At 30.7% G+C, this 23,118-nt stretch overlaps 1 protein-coding gene across 3 annotated transcripts; it reads left to right on the forward strand.

Moving 5' to 3' along the window:
- The first annotated feature begins 11,725 nt into the window (after nucleotides 1-11,725).
- Nucleotides 11,726-18,211, forward strand: LOC112092530. Of its 3 annotated transcripts, XM_024168973.1 has the most exons (6): nucleotides 11,726-11,855; nucleotides 12,612-12,726; nucleotides 12,820-15,479; nucleotides 15,580-15,677; nucleotides 15,813-17,388; nucleotides 17,593-18,211. In XM_024168973.1, the coding sequence occupies exons 2-5, from the start codon at nucleotides 12,703-12,705 to the stop codon at nucleotides 16,901-16,903; spliced, it is 3,873 nt and encodes a 1,290-aa protein (XP_024024741.1). In that variant the 5' UTR covers nucleotides 11,726-11,855; nucleotides 12,612-12,702; the 3' UTR covers nucleotides 16,904-17,388; nucleotides 17,593-18,211. The 3 variants fall into 3 exon arrangements, with proteins under 3 accessions (XP_024024741.1, XP_024024740.1, XP_024024739.1); XM_024168972.1 differs by having other exon boundaries at nucleotides 15,580-17,388; nucleotides 17,577-18,211; XM_024168971.1 differs by having other exon boundaries at nucleotides 15,580-17,388.
- Nucleotides 18,212-23,118: the final 4,907 nt, after the last annotated feature.

Here is a 23,118-nt window from a genome sequence, read left to right on the forward strand (position 1 = left end):
CTTATCCCTATTCTTCCCTCAGATTTTCACCCATTCTATACAAATGCAACTATACTTTTTTTACTTATTTCCTGATTTATTCAACTTTTTTTCATTTGCATGGTAGTCTGTGGACAACATTGTATTTTAGCCTGCTTCGCCATTCCCCCTAACATGCAAATCCTAATCAATGGTGGGTATGACATCTTATTAAGCTTGAATTTTGCGCACTTGCCCTTAGAAAGCAGCCATAAAATTACTATTGATATATAAGTTTGTTTGTCCATCATACTTTGTTGAAAACATCCAATGTCTGAGCCATGATTGCTAAATAAAACTATTATCATATCCCTGTCATATGACATTCTTTTGGGTCCGTTTACTTATTTCGTCATTTGTCTATTTACTTGCTCCTATATCTACATACACCTATGACTTAATGGCCTTCATTATTATATTCAACTTTTATTATTGTTCTTCAGCCATTTCTTTTGCCATTCTATTTATTTATTTGTTTACCTACTGATATGCCTTTACGTCCTCACATTCTTTATTATCTAATCTTTTATGTGCTTTATTTGTTTATCTACTAATATACCTTTATTTCCTCTCATTCTTTATTATCTAATCCTTTGTGTTTATTGTTGTTCCCTTCCCTTTATTTATACTTGCTTCATTCTTATTCAGTCTTTCATCCCTAAAACACATGTAAATATCTATCTTTTATATCTTTTTAATAAAAGACTAAGATAATAGAGTCCCATATTCTTTCATCTCCGTAGCCATGATCATCTATGTAGGATATGTACAAAACACTATAAATAAATATGAAAACAATCACATGTGATCATCAAATAACATAAAACATAATATGCATAGTAATGTCATCACATTTCTCTTCTTCAAACTTTATTGTACTTATCATTACTATGTAAAATAACCAAACAAAAATGTTCTAACATTCATGTTTTATTCTTGCTCTTTTCTTAACCTGCCATCTATCCTTTTGACTTTTTTTTTTTTTGGTCTTTTCTTTTCCCTTCCCGCCACCCCCTTTTTAACTTTGTTTATTTATTATTTCATTTTTCACTTATCTATTTACAATTTTCAGGCTAATCATCATCTTCTGCCTCATATTCATATTGTTGTATCCTTTACTGCTATCTACACATGCTTCCTTGATATTGCACGATAGGAAATATATTTACAGCCTCTGAGGTATCATTAACATCTTACATCCATAAAATTTTAATTATTAGGCCTGATACTAAATGTGGCAAATTGTTGTTCTCAATGACATAGAATCCCTAAAATCTGTTTCTTATTCTTAGACAATATATAAGAAATTACATATATAAATTACCATGTATTTTCCTTTGTAAATCGTTGATTCCAACATATTAATCTTTTGTTCCATTCTTTGCTCACTCACATGCACGTACATGTAATTTGCCTCACTGTATTTTAGTTTCAAAAACGTTTCTTTTGTTAACACACACACACACTATTGTGGCAATGATGATAAGCAATTTTCACATGTTCAATCCTCCACAATTTGCCCAAAAATCGCCCTCACTATCTTTGTCTTCTGTTGCTTCTCACTATATTTACTTTATTCCATTAAAATTTTTGAATCATGTATATATGAAAAGACAATTAATACTTGATACCCATAACGATGCAATTTATAATTAAGTATTTATTATTGATGCACATTTAGCAAATGACAAATAATGTGAGAAAATAATAGCCTTCCATCTTTTTTTCTCCTTCCCATCACAATTAAGCAACCAACTTCTTCACTTTCTTATCCATTTCTCTATGCTCACACTATTCTATTTCTCTCTTTTTCTTCCTTATTTGTTATTTTTCCATTTCTTATGGCTACTTTATTGCTATACAGGTTCTTTTTTTTCCCTTTTGCCCTCCCGCCCTTTTCTTCCTCCATTTATACCTAATATTTACCATGATGCAATTTATAATTCATTGTTCATTATTTATGCACATTTACCAAATGACAAATAATGTGGCAAAACAGTAGCTTTGCATCCTTCTTATCTTGACATTTAACTTCACTTATTTATACACTAAAAAAATCAACCACACGGTGAGCTAAGTACACTAATTTGTATTATTCATGAACAAAAACAATATTTCTAATTCTAAATACATATCTAAGCACATTCCATCACAATTCTCGATCAAAAGAAGCAGAACAATCTACAAAACGGCCAAAAACAAGGTGATATCACTATCTCTAAATCAAAATATTTCTAATCCCATGAACTATTAATACTAACCCTTAAAAAATATACATTTTGCAGGTTAAAAAAAAAAAAAAAAAAAAAAAAAAAAAAAAAAAAAAAAAAAACAACAACAACAACGAAAGGACTGAAAAAAAGGCTCCCAGTTATAATGTAAATAAATACTTATTATAACATTATATAAACCTGCTCATGTATAAATACGTATATATAAACTACTTTTGTATTATAAAAATTATCAAGACTCCATATAACATAAGACTTTTTTTCCTCTTCCCCCTCATTGCAAAAAATGCTCTCATCTTTAAGTTCTATCACATTTACAACAACTATAGATAATACAAAATTATTACCCGCGGCAATGCGCGGGTATAATACTAGTAAGATCTAAATGTAAAATCTCAAAAAGGAAACAAAGTAAAAATAAATAAATTTTCCAGGAGAGAAACTAAAAAAGGAGGCCAAAAAAGGACCAAAATTAAGGAATAAAGAGTTTTACGGCAAGGAGAACCAAAATAAAAAAAAAATTAAGTTTCAAGAAAAAATATAAGAAAAAGTTAAAAAAAAACCCAAATGAAAAAATAAATAATTTTTAGGGAAAAAACAAAAAAAATATTAAAACAAAGAATAAAAAGAGGAAGGGGTATATGATTTCGATCAAAACGAGAAAAAGTTCAAAAAAAAAAAGCCAAAAAGGACCAAAACAAAGATATAAATGAGTTTTAGGGCAGAGAAACTAAAACGAAAAAAATAAAATTTCAAGGTAAAAATAAAAGAGGGTAAAAAAAGGATCAAAACGAGGACGCGTTTAGAATTCATTCTAAAATAATTTTGTTTTTTGTATGAAAATGAAAACGTTTTCAATCTCAGACAGAAATCATTTTTTAAAATGTGTTTGGTAGTTTTATCAAGAGATTGTTTTAAGTATAAAAAATTCATTAATGTCTCTTTCTCTGCTCTTGAGAGGAGAAAACGAAAATAAAAAATAAAAATTGACTAAAAGTCATTTTTTATTTATCTCTCATTTTACACTAAACCAAAAAATCATTTTCATTTCCGTTTTTTATCTTTATTGCGCCAAATGCCGTTTTGAAAACGTTTTTATTTTTTTCTCGAAAAATATAAAAAACAAAAACGGAATTAATTCCAAACATGCAAATATCTGACTAAAACAAAAAAAAAGGAAGTAGGTGTACAAATTCGATCCAAAACGGAAAGAAACAAAAAAAGGCAAAAGAAGGACCAAAATGAAGAAATTAATAAGTATTAAAGTAAAAGTAACTAAAATGTACAATAAATAAAATTTTAGGGTGAAAATATTAAAAAAAAAGGTTAAAAAGGAATCAAATGAATAAATAGAGAAATTTTATGGTAAAAGAAACTAAAACGTAAAAAAAAAAATAAAGTTTCAAAAAAAATAAAAAAAGAGTAAAAAAGGATCAAAATAAATAATAAATAATTTTTAAGGGTACAAAATAAAAAAGAATAAAATGAAGGACTAAAAAGAAAAAGAAAAAAAGAAACAAAAAACCAAAAAAAGAGGGGATTCCACAGCTTTCCACCAAAACGGCAGCGTTTGGTCGAAAGCTGTACAACATTTTCTCCTTTCTAATATGTTTGTTTGTGTGTGTGTGTCTATGTATAACATAAATAGACGTATTGTGGTAATAATTAGAGGTGCAAAATAAAAATAACGAAAGTGCCGTCATTTCAGGTGAAATTTACGGCTGTGTTTGGATGTTGTTTTGTTTTTATTTTTCACATTTTTTGAGAAAAATAAAAATAAAAATAGGAGAGAAACGGCGTTTAGCGCAATTAAAGACACAAAATGAAAATGAAAACGATTTTTTGGTTTAATGTAAAATGGGAGAGAAATGAAAAATGAATTTTAGTCGTTTCTCATTTTGTGTTTCCGTTTTCTCATCTCTCGAGCACAGAGAAAGAGAGACATTAATGAATTTTTTTATACTGAAAATAATCTCTTAATAAAACTACCAAACGCATTTTTAAAAATGATTTTTGTTTGAGATTGAAAACATTTTCATTTTCATTTTCATACAAAAAATAAAATTATTTTAGAACAAGTTCCAAACGCATCCTACATGATTGTCTATTTTTTTCAATCCAAAATTTAATAGACTATAATTGAGAGACTAAATTTAAGACTTAAAAGAGTTCAGTTTTTAAGTTGGTACGTTTTTTAGTACAATGAATAATTGTAAAAAGAAAAAGAAAAAAAATTTAAGAATCTTTGATAAACTTAACTCAATTTCATTTTAGCACCGCTACTCTAAGGTCCTGGCCCCCTTGTCGGGTTGGTTTGGAGTGGGGCTAAGGGGTGTCTTAGCGCAACTAGTGTTGGAAATGGAGACATGATGGTTTCTACCAGTGCGAGGAGCAGGAGGTTTCTAGCATATTTCTGGTGTGAAAGTCTCGTTCGAGCTACTTTCACTTTGTTCTCGTCGACAGTGGTCGCGATTTTTCTATGATGACTCTGCTCCTCAAATCAAGTTATTTGGCCCTCGTACCATAATGGTTGGCTTATTTTCGGCGTTTTCTCCCATTTGGCTGAGGCCATTGATACTTTTCTTGGTGTTTTGTTAATTATAATAAAAGAGTTGTGGTTTTCACCATGTTTATGTATTATAATAACGGAGATGGTTTCTTTATATTCTAATTTTCTTTATGTGTCTCACTCATCTAAGTTGATTATCGATGATGTATGTGTTCGTCTACGGTTATATTTGTTTTTAGGTCGCATTACTTGTGTCTCAAGTATTCAGGGTTTGGTATGGTTTTAGTTAACTGGTTTTATCCAGTTATTTGTAATAAATTTTAGGCGCGCTCGATTTTATTTGTGCCGAACGAATCTTTTCTCGTTAAGTCTCAATAATTATGTTTATTCATGTACTTTATCCGTCTTCAATGATAGATTTCAGTATTCAGTATGAATTCTCCTATAGCTCGCGGTCATTTACTCATTTGCGACTATTTTAGGCCTCGTTCGTTTCGCTGATTCGAGTTTAGAATTCGAGTTTTGTTATAGTAAAAAGCTCTCATAAATAGTCACATCTAACTTTTTTGCTACAATAAAAAACTCTCACATAAAAGTATATCTCAACTCAAATTCTAAATTTGAATCAGCAAAACGAACGAGTACCCCAAGAAAAAAAAAATGTATAACTTGCCGAAAGCATTTTGTTAGGCGCCAAATTTGACCATTAATTTCACAAAAATTAAAGAGCATCGGAGGGCCCCGCCAATGTCCCTTTTTCCACAACCCGCCAAAACAGTATAGAAAGAAAAATCACTTTCAGAAACAAATGACATATTTCGTTTAGAAAAAAAACAAAAAAAAAAACAAACAATGCATACAAATGAAATCTCATCTTGTAATAAGGCGGTGGTTATCTTTTAGTTTGTTATTTATTGTTAGGTTTTAGTGCTTTTTTCACTGAAATGACAGTCTTAGTCTAACTAGAACCCTTTCTAATTCATGTAGATGTCCTCTTTTTATAGGGTTTTATGATATTTTTGAGGTGACTTTTCGTTTTCAAACCTCGGACGTTAGTTTTATCTTCCGAGAGGTCAGCTGAATTGTATTGAGATAAGTATGTATTTATTTTTCTATTAATGCAATTCCACTTTTAAAAATAAAATTATCATATTCACGGCTCATTAGAAAAAAGAGAAACAAATACAAAGAAATATATGAAAAAATAAATAAATATGCTTATTAATTAAAGGTTTATTGTCGCTACTCTCATTAGTTCTTAAACAATTGATTTTTAATTTTTTTACAATTTTGTTCTAGTCTCATTAGCTATTAAACAATTTATTTTCAAATTTTTATAACTTTGTTCTCGGTTGATTAGTCCTTTCAATTAATTTTTCAACTGATTTAAGGCTTAACTCTATAATATATAGATTTTAAAAATTTAATAAAGATAATCATTTAGCATCATGTTAGAGCAACTTTAATCATACTAACAATTTCATGTTTTTAGATCAAATAACTAATGATTTAGTTTTTTTAGCTCTTATTCACTCCAACCATTAGCTAAATAATTAGCTATTTTGGTTAAAACACTTTCTATTAGCTAAGGAGACGTGTTTCGAGTTTTGACATAAAGTAAAAGCAAAAAAAAAAGTTATTTATATTTCAAATTAAAATAATTAAAATAATCTTTGTTTAGTTAAAATAGAGAGTATAATTAGAGTGACTCATTAAAAAATTACTAGTTAAAATTTAAAATTTAACTAAAAGTACTGTTGATATACCCTAAGAAAAAGCGTTCATATCAAATGTAAAATAATATCTTTAAAACTTGTAAAACTGGGAACATTTTACATTTAATATGATTGATTTTATAAAATTTTAAATTATATAAATATTTTTAATTTAAATATAATTTTAGAATTATCGACACTCTATTAAAAAATAAGTTGATTAACTAATACTTGATTAAGAAAATTCATAAATCAACACTTTATAATCAGAATCGTGATTCATGATTTTGAGTTCAAATCGTGATTCATGATTTTGAGTTCAAATCATGATTCTGAAACCATGATTCAAAATCAGATGTTTGAATCACCTTGAATCAAGAGCGAGGTGGTTTTAGAATCACGATTTGAGCTAGTTTAAAACATCATATCAGATTTTGAATCATCCAAACCAAACACTGATTCTGAATCATGGTTTAGAATCACTGTAAATAAACATTGATTCTGAACTATGATTCTGGATCCATATACTAAACGCACCCTTATAGTGTCAGGAAAAGAATTCCCGACATCTTAACAAAAATAATAATAATTTATGTATTTTACATTATAATTTACGCACTTCAAACATTGAAGTTATAAGGAAAAATCAGAAATACCATTCAAGTTGGTAAAAAATATTATTTATATCACTCAACTCAAAAATAAATAATTGACATTCAATTAATATAGAGAAAATAAAATGGGTGTTTAGAATTGGTTTTTGGTTATTTTTTAAAATATTTTTGCACATCTTTTGAGACACAAAAATGAAAACTGTCTGCAAATCGTGTTTGTTTAGCAAATGTTTTGAAAACGAAAATAAAAATAAATAAATAGTAAGAGTGATTTTTGTGAAAAAAATTAAAAAATAATTATAAGTTATTTTCTATTTTTCATTTTCATTTTATAGCACTTATCTACAATGCTATATTAAAATTAAAAAATGTGATATTAAATAATTAATTATTAATTACCAATTATATAATATATTAATTAATAATTAGTAAATGCACAGTAATTACTTAATTATTAACTAAAAACTAATTTCTTATTATTTGATTTTAATTTATTAATTAACACAACTAATAGATAATAAATGATAGTATTAGTTAAAGTTTAATTGTTAAAAATTAATTGTAAAACATAATAATAATGAAACAATTAATAATAAGTTATTAAATAAATAGTTAATAATTAATGTATCAATCGTATAATATATTAATTAGTAAAAAAATGGATAAATAATAAATAAATAGTAATTACTTAATTAATAATTATATCAAATTTGAAATAAGTAATTAATAATAAAACATACATTATTATTAAATTAAATATACTAATTTCTATTTGCTAAGTGATTATCAATTATTAATTACTTAATATGTTAAATTAAGATTATTAATTACACGTACTCAAACAAAGTTTTATAATTTAACCAAAAAAGATTTCGTATTTTTATTTTACTCAAAAAACAATCTTTTAAAAAAACAATAAAATGCAATTTAAAAAAAAAAAGGTCTTAAAATGATTCTCAAAACAGTCCATTTTTACTTTTATATTGAAAACAAAAATGATAACTCTACAAAATATAGTTATTTTACTTTTAATTTTGGGCAAAAACCAGCTTAATTCTAGAAAATGATTTTAATTTATTTTGATTTATTTTAATGTATTTAGTTTTATTATATTTTTATTTATTTTTGTGTTATTTTATTTTATTTTAATTTGTATAAATAAATATTTTTATAATATATATATATATGCGTGTGTTTTTGTGTGCGTGTATATATATATAACAATATGTATTATAAATAAATAATATATATTATTTTTCTCATTTGCATCTTTTTGCCTAGAAAGCTTAAAAAAATTTGTTTTATACACCAAGACGCACGTTTCAACCGAAACGTGTGTTTTGGTGCCTTTTTTGCCCTTTTTTAGAGAGTATTTTATTTTATTTTTTTGTCTTAACTTATTTATTTTTTTATTTTATTTTTTTAGTATTTTTTTGGTTTTTTATCCGGAGAATTTAATTTTTTTATTTTCATTCATTTTTTCTTAAATTTTTTTTTTCACTTTCGTCTTTTTAAAGTTTTTTATTCAAATTTTTTTATTTTTTCATTTTAATCCCTTTTTTACATTTTTTTCCCTAAAACTTTATTTTTCTCATTTGTATCTTTTAGCTTCAAGACTATTTTATATTTTTCATTTTCATTATTTTTGACCTTTTTTCTTGGCTTTCCTGAAAACTTTTGTTTTTCATTGTGTTTTTGTTTTTATTTTTTTTATTTTATAGATTTTATATGGTTTTATAGTAGCTCTACACTTAAACGCTAAAATCGTACATTTTGGTTGAAACGTGCATTTTTGTCCTCTCTTTTTCCCCCCTTTTTTCAAGTCTTTTATTTATCTTATTTGTTTACAATTTTATCTTAAAACTTATTTTTTTTATTTCGGTCATGTTTTAACTTTTTTTTTGCCTTTTGTCCTTAAAATTTATTTTTTTATTTTGGTTCCTATTGTTTTAAAACTTTTTTTTTCATTTTGGTCCTTTTTTTTATATTTTTTACTTCTCATCCTAAAACTCTTTTTTTAAGGAACTTTCTTTAGTGTTCTTTGCTTATAAGCTATTATATCTGTATTAAATTTAGTTAAAAGTCAAATCAGAATAAAAAAATAATACAAATCTGACTGCTGATAAGCATGTAAGACATGTGTTCCCAAAAAAGAGGAAAGACATGTGTTCCCAAAAACGAGGGAACACCAGAGAAATTTTCATTTTTTAATTTGATTCCTTTTTGTGATTTTATATTCAAATTTTTTATGGTTTTAAATGTGTCTCGTTTCTAAAACTTTATTTTGAAAAAATTTATTGTGACGTGCATTTCTCTTCCTCAATGCCTTATATAATTGAAACTATTATTTTTTAATACATGCATTTTCTCTTATTTGTTTTCGTTTAGTGATTTCAAAATGCGCATATCCCCTTATTTTGCTGTTATTACCATAATTTATTTCATTACGTGACTTAGGGAGTCGTTTGTTTCATATACTCAAACTCAAATCATTGATTCTGCTACAGTGTAAATCTCTCACATAAAATTTGAATTTCAAATTTTAGAATTAAGAATCGTGAATTTGAATATACCTCCCAAACAGGAGTTTAGTTTTTTTGGTTCTTTTTCGTCTTGCGAAAGATTCTCTATCGTTCAGTTCGCTGAGTCAAGTTTTCAATTTGAGTTGAGATGTGATTTTATGTGAGAACATTTAATTGTAGTAGAAAAAATTAGATGTGACTTTTTGTAAGAGTTTTTAACTGTAGCAAAACTGGAATTAAAAATTTGAATGGGTGAAATCGAGGCTTTTTAAATTTTTTTCCTAGAGTGTTCTTGTTACAATGTTACTAATTGTTTCTTTATTATTAAATAAATAAATAAATAATAGAGTAATCAAAACTTAACACACGAATTACTCTACAAGACGAGTTCAACTAATCTAAATATATAAGATAATCTCCAATGCAAATGCTAATACTATTTGTATATTTACCATTAAAAAGTGGGATATGGTATGTTATTTTCATTTTTGCTCAAATGTATAATGCTATTTAAATTGCTAAATATATTTTTTTTCTATAATTATTAAGCTTTGAAAGTTGTAAAAGTAAACTTTTATTTTTAAAATAATTAGAAAATGTAAAAATTTTATGATTACGTGAAAAAGTAAATATTTCAACTAATAACAATTAAATGTCAAATTTTCTATACGCTATTTTTTGTGAGAAATTTACCACAAAATATAACATATAAAAAATTTGACATAATAATTAACATTGCATTAGAGAGTATTATTTACACTCAAATATTAAATTTATAATTGACACATCAATTAAGACATTACGTTGAAGATGCTCAAAGAAATGTCAAACAGGCCAGTAAGAAACCTATTAGGGGCATTTGGTATGCAATATTCTTTGAATAGAAACGAGAATCATCTCACATTCCTACGTTTCATATAAGAATTGTAATTTTTATATCATTAAAAAAGTAAATATTACGAGATTCACTTTATTCTAAATTTAAATAATCTAGTGTTATTCAAATACGTAAGAATCTCATATTTATATCTCACTTAAAACCCAAAATTACAGCCCACCTACGCCGCTTGCCAGCCTAAGTACAAGCTTGTAAAATTGGTTATTATTATTATTATTATTTTTACATTTTTTTATTTTTTAAATATTTTTAATTATATTTAGATTTAGAAAAGAAAAACTAAAATATCAAAACTATAATAATGTTCAATAAATTTCACGTATTTAATAAATTATTCTTAAAATATTTAAAATTGTTTATTATAAAACAAATAACATTACAATATTGTGCTTAGTTAAGTACAATAAAATGATATTCTTAAGAATTTCATCTTAAATTTTTATGTGTAATTAAATATGATAATATATATTTTTAAGAATCATATTACTTTTTATTAATTTCTTAGGTAATAAATGCTCTTTTAAGTCTAATTTATTTTATTAATTTGAATTTAAATTTTAAATTTTTTACAATAAAAAATTCATAAAAATAATTATATTTATTTTTTTTACTATAATAAAAAATTTTCATATAAAATTATATCTCAATTTAAATTAAAAATTTAAATCAACGAATTAAGAATCTGTTTAGTTCGCTGTTTTGAATTTTTAATTCGAGTTGAGATGTGATTTTATATAAAATTTTTTTACTGTAATAAAAAAATAAAATATAATTATTTTTAAAAATTTTTTATTATAATAAAATTTAAATTCTAACTTTAAATTGGTAAAATGAACTAGCCTAAACAAGTTCTATTGTTTCTTTCTTCGAGTTGAAAAATGGCATCTCTGTTACTGTCCTTTTCCTCTGTGGAAAAGCCATCCCTTTGGTCCTACTTATCATCAAAGCAAGCAATATACACCAAAAAATAAAATAAAAAGAAAAATAAAAACAAATAAATGGAATTGGTGCGAAATTGCGGACACGTCACATCGAGATTCCCGAAGATAAAAGATAACGGGAGACGTGTCACAATTCACTTCAATAATCGGGCCATTTTTTCCCCCACCACGCGCGCGCGTGAATTATAGAGATTATTATAGAGATTATTATAATTTATTTATTTTCTTATTATAAATAGATGTAGTGCACTTAGAGAGAGAAACCGCGTCTGCACCTTTCGGACGAGAAAAATCGCAAACAGATTGAAAACCCTACCGCCATTAGAGAGTTTCTTCTTCATTTCCTTGGAAGTTTCCGAGCTTGATTCGGGAGTTTCTTCGTGCTCTGTTTCTCTCTCTAACATCAGGTAATTTTGTCGCTTTTTCGTTTGATTTTCTCGAAATACTGGTGGTTTGCGTGTTGGTTTCAGGTATTTCCTGCAAATTCCGGGAAATTTCCGAGTTTTTCTTTAGTTTTTGTGTTTTCTTCGTTTAAGTTTGTGGATCTGAATCGTCTTATCGCGATCTGGTTCTTTATATATTTTTCTCAGAGTTTTTGGAGAAAAACCTGGCTCTATCTGCAAGACAATTTTTTTTTTCTTTTTGGGTTTGGTAAAGCGTTTACATCGAATTTAGTAGATTCTTATCTTGTGTCTGAATTAATTGTTATAATTTTTATGCGTTATGTAGTGATATATACTTTTGAAGTTGATTTCCGGTACAACCATTTCTTAAACTTTTATTTTCTTTTGTAATTCTGCATCGTTTTCATGATTATTTTATTTTATTTTATTTTTGTTATTCTGGATCTTGTTTTTGCAAGTTGTTTCGTGGTACGCCTAGGTTTTTCTTTTCTTTTCTTTTTTTTTTCTTTTGTTGTTGTTGTGGTGGCGGTGGGGGGGAATTCTGGATCTCGTTCTTAACATTTTGGTCAACTGTTTTGCGAGTTTTTCTTCTGTTGCTTCTATTTTTGATTGGTGTAGTTGCGTTAGGTTGTACAGAATATGCTCCCGTCACGTGTTGACTTTGATAGCCAGAAGATAGGATAATTTGCCAAATTGTGTTTATTTAGTTGTATTTGTTTAAGAAATGAAGAGGACTTGATCTGTGTTAGTTTAGTGCAGGATCTGAAAGCTGCATCGGGATGTGCTCAAGGACTTGCTAATTGGTATTTAGTTTTTATAATACAAAGAGTTAAGTGTCTATCTTCGAGCCATGCCGGGATCAGGAAACGAAGAGGTGTTATTTTTGTTTCCCAACTTACTGCTTAAACTGTTGCAGTATCTCTTGTTTTTTCCGAGAAACATTGATTAATTAATCTTCTATTGGCAGATGGAGGTTAAACCCATTGTACGGCTCTCTAGTAACTATCCTGCAGGTATTCCTATTAAGAAAAGACGCTTTCCCTTAATCAGGCCTCCATCACCTCCAGCTGAAGAACCATCTCCAGTAGAAAGTAATTCACTACAAAAGGGCCAGTCCAGCCCGTCTCAGGGTTCAACTCTTTCATATTCTAGTGTTGGGACAAGTTCTTCAAGTTTATCTGACGCGGTTAAGAATCCTGAACCCGAAGAAAGAAAAGAAAGCTCTTGTGTTGCAAATGATGATGTGGTCAGAGGAAATAACAATTTTACTAAAGTCAAAGTGGAGGAACCTAGCCTCACAGTTCACCCAAGTTATTTGGAAAATGTGAATGGAAAAGAGAAACTCGTGGTGTCTAAAATTCCTGTTAATCAGATGACAGGGAAAAATGAGTTGAATTTTTCACCGACTGAATCTCTTGGACTTTTAGGGATGAATATGGTTAAGCAAAGTGCTCATGTGAAGGTTGATGCAGAAGCAGAAGCGTCCGCTTTACGAGAGAACACTGAGTCATTGTTAAGTTTGAAAGAGCCTTTTGTTCCAGTTTTGTCAAGCCATAACAGGATTGACCAGAATCAGGAGACCTTAGAACCTATTTCGCTGAATTTGTCCTCGAGTAAAGAAAGCAGCAGCAGCAGCAGCCGGTGCAAAAGTGATGCTGTTGATAAATTAAATGACGGGAATTCTACTCTTCGTGCAGATCGGGCAAACTGGGATCTAAATACGCCTATGGATGCATGGGAAGGTTCGAGTGATGTAGCTGTTGGTCAAACATTAGTTGACGGGATGGATGCAGCTGGTCAGACAAAAGTTATAAAGCCATCTTCTGGAGTTTCAGTCGCTTCAGAAAAGTGCAGCAATACAGAGAGTGAGAATTTAACTAATCTCTGCATGTCATCAAGGCTGTCCAGCGACCAATTCAAATTTGACGACTCTCTTCATTTACGGCTTAGTTCTTGTCTTCGCTATACTTATAAGGAACCTTCCATTTCAACCCTTAAGTTGGATTCACCCAAGGTTATTCCTAATATTAGCTTATCTGGAGTTGTTTTACCAAGTAGCAACTTGAATAAGGTTAATGTCACGACTGTAAAATCTGAGCCAGTGGAGGAGAGTACTAAGCTGGATACAGGAGGAGCTAAACCCTCTAATGTGGCAATATTAAACAGTACAGCAGTGAAGCGAGAATTTGATCCAAGAACCATAAAATCTGAACCAGCTACTGAGGGTAACAAGGAAACAATGAATTCAAAAGAGGGAACATCGGTGCAATTGAATGAAAAGATGGTAGGTCTGCAACAATCTTCTGCTACGACTATGTCTAAAACTGAAGAGATTACTTGTCCCATTGGGAGTTCGTTTTCAGCAGAGTACAAAAATTCTTCTGCTGCCGTTACATGTAAAGCTGCAGACACTGCTTGCTTGGTTGGGAACTCTTCTTCGACCGAGTCCAATCATTCTTCTGCTGCATCTACGTTTAAAACTGCAGAGATTGCTTGCCCCGGCATTAATTCTTCTTTATCCACCGAGTTGGCCGGAAATGGAGATCCTTTAAATTCAGGACGGTTTAGTTGTGCTAATGAGGGCCGTTCTGAGGTACAACAAGAAGCTTGTGAAAGTAGTAGGCAGGTTGCTCCAGATATGGGTGCTACATTAACCAGTGCTGGTAGTAAAGTGGACTCTGGAAGAGCTGAAAATAGTAATACCGATGATGCAGGGGTATGTAAATCAAAATGTATGAATGATCTACCTCTTCATTCACGCGGAAATGGTGAGAGTGCTGTAAGTGATGAGGAGAAGGTTAATATTTCAGCCGATATCGAAGTCTCTTATAGTTCGGATTACGAATCAGATGGTAATCATGCTATTGATATGTCTATTGATATGGAAATTGATAGTGAAGACGACTATGAAGATGGTGAGGTCAGAGAAAAACTTGAACGCACGGTAGTCAAGGAATCTGCCTGTGAGAAAGGACAAGTGGAACATACTGATAACAGTGGTGTTAATAACGGAGAGATGCTCAGTGCGGGACTTAACAACAACACTGACCCTAATTCTTCCCATGTTGAGGTAAAAGACGCTAAAATTGATGCTGCTGAAATAGATAAGAAGGGTGGTGAAGAAGCTTTTGATGCAGTTCATACTGATAAATGTGAGAACGAATCTGATAAAACTGTGTGTTTGCAAGAGTCATCCACTATTGAAAATGCACTTGGTGGAGCTTTTATAAATGAGATGAACAAGGCTATGCTTAGAAGACCTCTTGATCAGTCGGGGCAGAGAGGTGTCCAGGAAAGCCAATATACAGATTCTGTAAAAGCCGCTAATGGAGGGGAAGAAACTTTGCAGACTATCTCACTGGGGACCACTTTGAGTATGAGTAAAGATGACCTGCTTCTAAGGAATGATACAGCCATGGTCAAATTTGCAGATGGTGATAATGCAGCAAGGGACATTGATAGCGGAAGTCATCGTAGCCGGATCATAAACTTGCCCCGATCTTCTGGATTGTCTTCCCCTGGCAGGACAAGAACATTTTCTGGCGGTGACAGGCAGTGGTCTAGGGTGGGAAGAGAGAGATTGCCTTATATGGCACTTGAGGGAGATAAAATTTATTCCCGAGGGAGGTGAATATTTTCTTGTCTTTTACTTTTTTTCCCCTGGTTATTTTTGAGTTTTTGTTGCTCACTCTGTTTTCTGATTTCTCTAAATTGAATACTTTTCCAGAGAGGACTTTTACGTTGATGGTGCCCAAAAGTTTTCTAGGGAGAGGCACTATGATCAGACAGCTAGGAACTCTAGGATGAATTTTCAGCGTGGCAGAGGTAGGATTAACAGTCGATCAGACACCTTCCGTGGTGGTCGAGACTCTGATCGCGAATTTGCTTCAGAGTTTTATAACAGTCCAACAGAGTTTCGTGTTCCTAGACATAAATTTGCTTCTTCCGTTTCTGATGCAGACTTTGAATATAATACTTACAATGTTTCCCAAGATCTTGCATTTGTCGGTTCTGGACGAGGAGGGAGGAAGCCTTTAAATGATGGAGGACCATTTGTACGTCGAATTCCCTCAAGGAGGCGGTCTCCTGGTGTGGCCCGTGGTATCCATATGGTTCGAAGAATCTCAAGAAATATTAGCCCAAATAGATGTGTTGGTGAAGATGGTCCTGAGTTGGGCAGGTTAAAGCGCAATGAGAAGTTTGTAAGGGGTTTTCCTGATGATACTATAGATTCCATGTTCCCACGTCCACAACCTCAATATGAGGGCGTAGATGGTCATTTTGCCCAGGGTAACAGGAATTTTCCTTCTGTCCAGAGAAGAGTTAGGCAACGAATTCGTTCAAAATCGCCCCTAAATTCGAGAACTCGGTCGCCCGGGTCGTGGTCTTCCCCTAGGAGGCGATCCCCAGAAGGGTTTGCTGGACATCCAGATTTGACTCATCGAAGATCTCCACAATTTTATAGGGTGAATAGGATGAGATCACCTGATCGCCGTTGTTTTGCTGGAGAGGTGGTTAGGAGACCAGATTTAAGAGATATGGATTCTGGAAGAGACCATGGGCACCCAGGGTCAGTTATGCCTAATAGGAACCCTTCGGATCGAATTGTTCTCAGGGACAGAAGATTTGGTGGTTTGGATCCTCAAGAAAGGTCAGAAGGTGATAATTTTTTTGGGGGTCCTATGCATCCTGGTCGTTTACAGGAGCTTGGCGGTGATGTAAGTGGTGATGAAAGGAGGTTTGGTGAGAGACGTGGACCTGTCCGTCCATATAGGAATAATTTTAATGGTGCTGATGGTGAGAATTCTCATGTTAATCCAGAGGAGGGTTCTAGGCCTTTGAGGTTCTGCCCAGATGATGACGCAGAGTTCCCAGAAAGGGGAAATTTGACTGAAAGAGATTTTCATAGAAGCATTAAGAATCGGCCAGGAACTGCACCCAGAAGAATAAGAAATATGGAGGAGCAGGAAGGAAATTACAGGCATGGTGGTCAGGTGTGGCACAATAATGATTTTGATGATATCTCACGAGTTAGAAGGAAAAGATTCTGAAGTGTTTAGCTGTGAGCCTGAGGATCCATTTTACACATCGAAATATGGGACTAGTGGACGTAATTAGTTTATGTACATCTGCTCTGGTAAATTTTACTTGCTAAAAACACAAAGCAATCGCTGTTTGGTGAGTACAAGTCATTGCTGAAATCAGATGCCAACTCGGGTTTGTGTTGCATGACGTCCTGGGAATGGATGCTTTATGGCCAATCATTAATTGTTCTGCAGTGTAAATAGTCTGGTTCTTGCATCTTAGTTGTTAAATCATTAATGTTAATGAAGTTTGATTGACCAATCCTGTTCGTACTAATCTGGATATTGGATGCACTTAATTTTCATTCTGCAAGTTTTGTACCATCACAAAGTTTGGTTGTGGCGCTCTACATTACTGGTGGAGTCAATTATGTAAATTCCTCAGTGGAGATTCTACTTGAGTTTCTTGAAGAATGTTCTGCTGTTGGTTTCTGCTTGGTGGACATTTGCAGGTATACACCAAGGAACCGTTAGCACTGAATCCTACAAGGAATCAGTTATAAAGTTCATAATTTCCTGTTACTCCATTTTTGTCATCAAATATAACCAAAGATGATAAGCTAGTCGTTATTGTTCCTGCCCTGGGGTTTCGGTTTCATGAAGTTCTTTTACATGCTCTGATTTAATTTACTTGAAACAGTTTTTCTGCCTTGTAGATACTTTGAGGTGGTGCCTCGTGGACTTGGAGAAGTTAATCCCATTTCGTCTTCTGCAGCTATCATGGCTTGGATTCAATTTGTTGGCCTAATCTAGATGCGTTTAGCTTTATAGTGGTTGAACAGTTACTGTTTAATATTTGCTAGCAAACCATTATGGAGTCTAAAATAAAGATCCTGCGTTGGAGAATACTTCTGGGATATGAAGACAGTTTTGGAATGGACAGTTGATATGCCAGTCATTGTACAAAAGGAACATGAGATTTTGTTTACAAATGTGGGCAGTTTCCGTGCTTCCTGAAGCTGTTCAGCACATTGAACTTTTAACTGACGTCTTAAGCGGAATCTTGAAACTTCGGCTACAGTTTTATATCACTAGTGAGCAAAAGGATGTTGAAATTATTATAGGTAGTTATCTTTTGTTGCTTGTAGTCTCAGCTTCACTCACAGATGCTTCATGTGATCAATAATCTTAAAAAGTGGCCGGTAATTGCTTTTGATACCGCCGCTTGTAATGTGGTTGTTCCATTGCATACTCTGATTTGGAATTAGCTGCTCAATTGGGAATGATCACTTTTTCGCATTGTTATGGATAATGGTTCGATTTCTTTTCCTTTTAGCTTGGTTACCTTTCGCTAAAGCTGAAAAGTACGGGTATGAATAATTGTGATACAAGCTCTTTTCGTTGGTTTGTGCAAGCCGAGGATGGTTGGCCCTGATGTTTGTGATACTAGGTAATTTCTGTCTTGAATCAGCAACTGGTTAGGAGGTGAATCTTGTTCCCTTTAAATCATTATCTATCACCTTCATGTTATTGTAGTTGACTTGTTGCTTTGACAACAATAAGATCAAAACAGAACTAGAAAACAGTTACAAGGCTACGGTTCTTGTAATAATGCCGAAGAATCCAAGCTCGTAAACGTTAGAGACCCAGGGTTTGCCCCATTCCTTCTTGTTCTTGATTTTGGTGCTTTTAGCAATATTGCTAGATGGCCTGTTGCAGGACTAAGGATTCTTAGCTTGGGAATTTCTTTATTCGACAAATAGGCGTTGTCTTGTATTCTTCTGGCCTGTGACCATTATTACCACTTGGTTATCCGAGAATTCCTTTTTATAATCTCAGGTGATATTCACAACTAGTTAAGGCTGGAAAGTGAGAAGTTATGGAACCGGTTTTAACCATTTTTGGGTCACAAGTATAGAAAATTCTGAAGACTGGTTAAAATAAGGTTTGAGACTTGTGACTTTGGTGATTAGGGTTTGCAATTTCCCAGGCTTGCATTTTTTTTGGCATTAGCTGCTAGTAATTAGCGCAATTTGAGAAGTGTGAGGCTATAGATATTTTTAGACTCTAGTTGACGTCCTTACTTTTGAATCGGTCCAACTTGTGTCCTCTTTCAACTATTCTAACAAAGATATTCTAATTGGTTGAGAGAGTTTGAAAATTAAAGTTGATTAATTTCGTTCAACGGAAAGGGAGAAAAAACGTAGCTATCGCTTCTTAAGACTGAGAGAGAGAGAGAGAGAATTTGATGTAGGTTTGATTATTGAAAGCTTTTTTTTGCTTGAGTGAGAAATGGGAAATTCGTGGTCCTTGAGACCGATTGTGGGGCCACCTCCAAGGTTGGAGCCAGTGGTTGATTATTATTAGGGGTAGGGATGTTTATTTTCGGTTATGAAAGGGAAAATCTGTTGGTCTCCTAATCCAATTTGGATACGAAAACGTGGTGTGAGAAGGCGGATTGTGTATAATAAAAATTTTCACAAAATTTTTGAGATACTCTATAGATTATATTAATTTATGCACGAATAAATTAATCTCATTAATTTATTTATTAAGAATTCAATTAAGAAAAATACCTAGAGGCCGACTCGGTTGATAACTTGAGTTCTTTGACCTCGAACAATCCTTGCTCCAAAGTTTTGTGTTTAGAAAATCAATGTCTTTCACGTCAATTCTTAAAATCCACGAAGACGTGTGTGTGGGCACACATGAGACAAAATGGGTTATAATAAACACTCGAATTTTCACAAACACCAACGCATGCACGATGTGGAATTTTTGGAGAAAAATTTTTTCCTTCCTCTCTACAAAGAGAATTTCGGCCAGCCTTGACAATTAGGGCTGAAAAATTGTTTCAAAAATTATCTTCACAATTTTCTATCATTCTCATATTTATAGAGTAGAAGTCAAACTTCTAGAAGGAATCCAATCTCTATCTCCAAGATAAAGCTGGTCAATTATCTCATATTTGAATTTTGAACAAAATCTCCTCTATCCCTTATCCCTTGTGGCCGGCCATGCTAGGGATTCCTATCCCTGTGTGTGGCGCTAATACTGGATAGGGAAGGAAGAGAAAATCATCTTTTATCCTGTAATCTAATTTTATTTCAAATTCAAATTCGAATTTAAGTCAAACTTAAATTAATTTGAATTCTAAATTGAACAACTTATCAAATAAGTTTAAATGGATAAATCTAGATGTGTTCAAATTCAAATTTAAATAATCACATTATTTAAATAATAATTAATTCTCAATCAATAATTTTCGAGTATTTAATTTTAGAATTCCGTAATTCCAAAATTCCCATTTTGCCCTTTGTGTCTGGTAGAATTACAAGGACGACGCGGGGACATATGGACCTATAATCCCGAGCTCCAATAAAATTAATAATTAATTAAACACTTTAATTAATTAATTAATTCTATTAATTCTAATAGGTACTCCACTATAAACTTGGAATTGCACTCTCGAAATTATAGATATTAATTACTTCTAAACTGTGAAGTGTCCATTTGATATAGTCATTGCATATAGATCAATTCTCCATAAATAATTCATAATTAGAGCAAGGTAAAATCCGTTAACCTTTCTAATTACTTATTTATCCTTGAGTACCATTGATTCTCTAATGGACAGTGATTCATAAAACACATTCATGAATCGGAGCTCCTACTGGTCCAAGTACCGAATCAACCCTCAAGAGAATTATTTATCTACTTCTTTCTTAAGAATGAATGGATTCCATCTCGTGTAATAATATTTCCGGCTACCTACTTCATCATGTCTCCAAAATACAAGGAATAGGATTCAGGATCTCAGAATTCGTACTGAGTAAATCAAAAGATACGAATCCATAAATATGAGTCTGTTAAGAACTTAGGATTAAGATCATTCTATATATGACCATCGATAGACTCAATTAGAATTTCTATACTTAACGGAATTATTAGAAATTCATATTGTGTTTGTGTCCTTGTTCCACATAATCTCATTATGCGAAATACACTCATTCAATATCTCACCATATTAACAGTGCGGATAACACTGTTCCATTCTAAATGGGAATGACATGTATTAATAATGTTTTAATTAAAGATTCTGAACTTTAATTAAATTCATTATGAACATTACTTTTTGATTATTATCCTTAAACATTATCCTCTCATATATAACACTTATATACAATGTTTAAGGTTACATAAATAATCATGAAATTTTCATTGATATTCATAAATTATTCACAAACATATACACATAAAATGATGAATAAATTATTTTATTAAATAAATAATAAATATCTTATTACATCTTATGTTTCTAGGACACCATTCCCAATAAAACCACCAACCACATAAAAAAAGGTTAAATTTATTTTTGACCGTATGGTCTTTTTGAAATTTTTATTTTAAGAGGAATACATCAAACCAAAACTTTGATAATCCATCGTTTTTATCTCTTTTAACACAAATTTATTGAAGTTAGGGCCTTAATTCAATGTTATCAAAATAGAAAATGTTGAATCAAAATCGTATTAAAAAATAAATTTGGGCCAAGATTTATAAAGAAGAATACCACTCACCCGTTAATTAACTCATGTACAAGATACATGTCAATTTTCTTTCAGAAATTAACAGTTTCTAAAAAAAAGCTCAATTTTTTTTAATAGAACGAGCAAGGAATAATTCACCTAAAGAAATCAACCGCTGAAAGCATCTCATCCGAAAAACTCTCATTTTCTCTTTTCAGTTGAACAAAAGTGATTAAGGGCCTATTTAGGGAGTGTATTTTGAACTATGATTTGAGTTTTTGATTTAAACTTTTGTGAGAGAATTATTTGCGAGAATATTTTTATTTAAGTTATTTGTAAGGGGAAAAACACTTTAAAAGAATTATGGTTTGAGTTTAAATACATGTATCAAATAAGGGTCTGACCGAGTTTAGACTCCTAACTTTTTAACTTTTGATGGTTTCCATATTCAAAAACATTGATATTGCACACGAGCCCTTCAAAATATGGTATAGATTCAAAGCAATATATATATATATATATATGTTTATTATATTGAGTGTGTTTGGAACTCGTTCTAAAATGATTTTATTTTTTATATGAAAATGAAAATAAAAATATTTTTAATAGCAGACAAAAATCATTTTTAAAAATGCGTTTGATAGTTTTATCAAGTGATTATTTTCAGTGTAAAAAAACCCATTAATCTCTCTCTCTCTCTCTCTGGAAGAAAACGAAAACAAAAAATGAAAAACGACTAAAAGTCATTTTTCATTTCTCTCTTATTTTGTACTAAACCAAAAAATCGTTTTCATTTCCATTTTTTTTTTCCTTATTGCGCCAAACGCTGTTTTGGAAACGTTTTCATTTTTTCTTTCTCAAAAAACGTGAAAAATAAAAACGTGATCAATTCCAAATATAACCATTACTTCGCTTTAAAAGGAAAGAGAAAATGAGGAATTTAATGGTGATTATATTTTCTATCTAATAGTGTGTTTATTTACAATAATCTTTATTGTAATGTGACTCATTTAAAATAATGTTTATTATATTTCTAATAATGTGCTTATGTTGATTATATTCTAATAATGTGACTCATTTAAATTAATCTTTATACAAATTGTTAAAATAGTGAGAGAAAAAAAAGATCTAAAGTAAAAAAACAAAGAAAAAAAGCCCAAAAAATATTTTAAAAAAATTCACTTAATTGCGAAACGCTTCATACTTACATCTAATTTGCGAAACATTTTAATAGTACCAAAGTAGAAAATTATTCTCCCTTAAGAATATAGTAAAGATTATTATTATTGTGTTAATCACATAAATAGTCTATAAATTTTATTATTAATCTATAACTTTTAAAACGTCTTAAACTTGATCCAACATTTATCATTTTGTTTTAATTTTAGACATTTTTACCAATTTAAAAACGGAACAAAATATGAGTATATCTAATTAGTACGTGATTTAATATATATGAGTATATCTAATTAGTACGTGATTTAATATTTTCACGTTAAAAGTACGTGTGTATTTTGTGTGCTATTAATAAAATATATTTTTAACCTCACATACATATTTTATTATTTTTTTACTATTGGAAAAAAATTAAAATTAAAATAAATTGATAAACGGAGAATTAAGTTCAAAATTTTATTTTATTTTGATAAAAAACTAGCAAAACAACTAATAATAATTTTTTTAAAATTTAGTTTATTAAAAAATTGCCCTAAA

This window comes from Morus notabilis, unplaced genomic scaffold (genome assembly GCF_000414095.1).
Source record: "Morus notabilis unplaced genomic scaffold, ASM41409v2 Scaffold365, whole genome shotgun sequence".
Lineage (NCBI taxonomy): Eukaryota > Viridiplantae > Streptophyta > Magnoliopsida > Rosales > Moraceae > Morus > Morus notabilis.

Bases quoted from the DNA above. Each gene is read 5' to 3' on its own strand.
- LOC112092530 (XM_024168972.1), top strand. From the start codon at position 12,703: ATGCCGGGATCAGGAAACGAAGAG. The intron at 12,727-12,819 runs GTGTTATTTTTG...TTCTATTGGCAG, and splicing joins CGGGATCAGGAAACGAAGAG to ATGGAGGTTAAACCCATTGT. The intron at 15,480-15,579 runs GTGAATATTTTC...ATACTTTTCCAG, and splicing joins AAAATTTATTCCCGAGGGAG to AGAGGACTTTTACGTTGATG.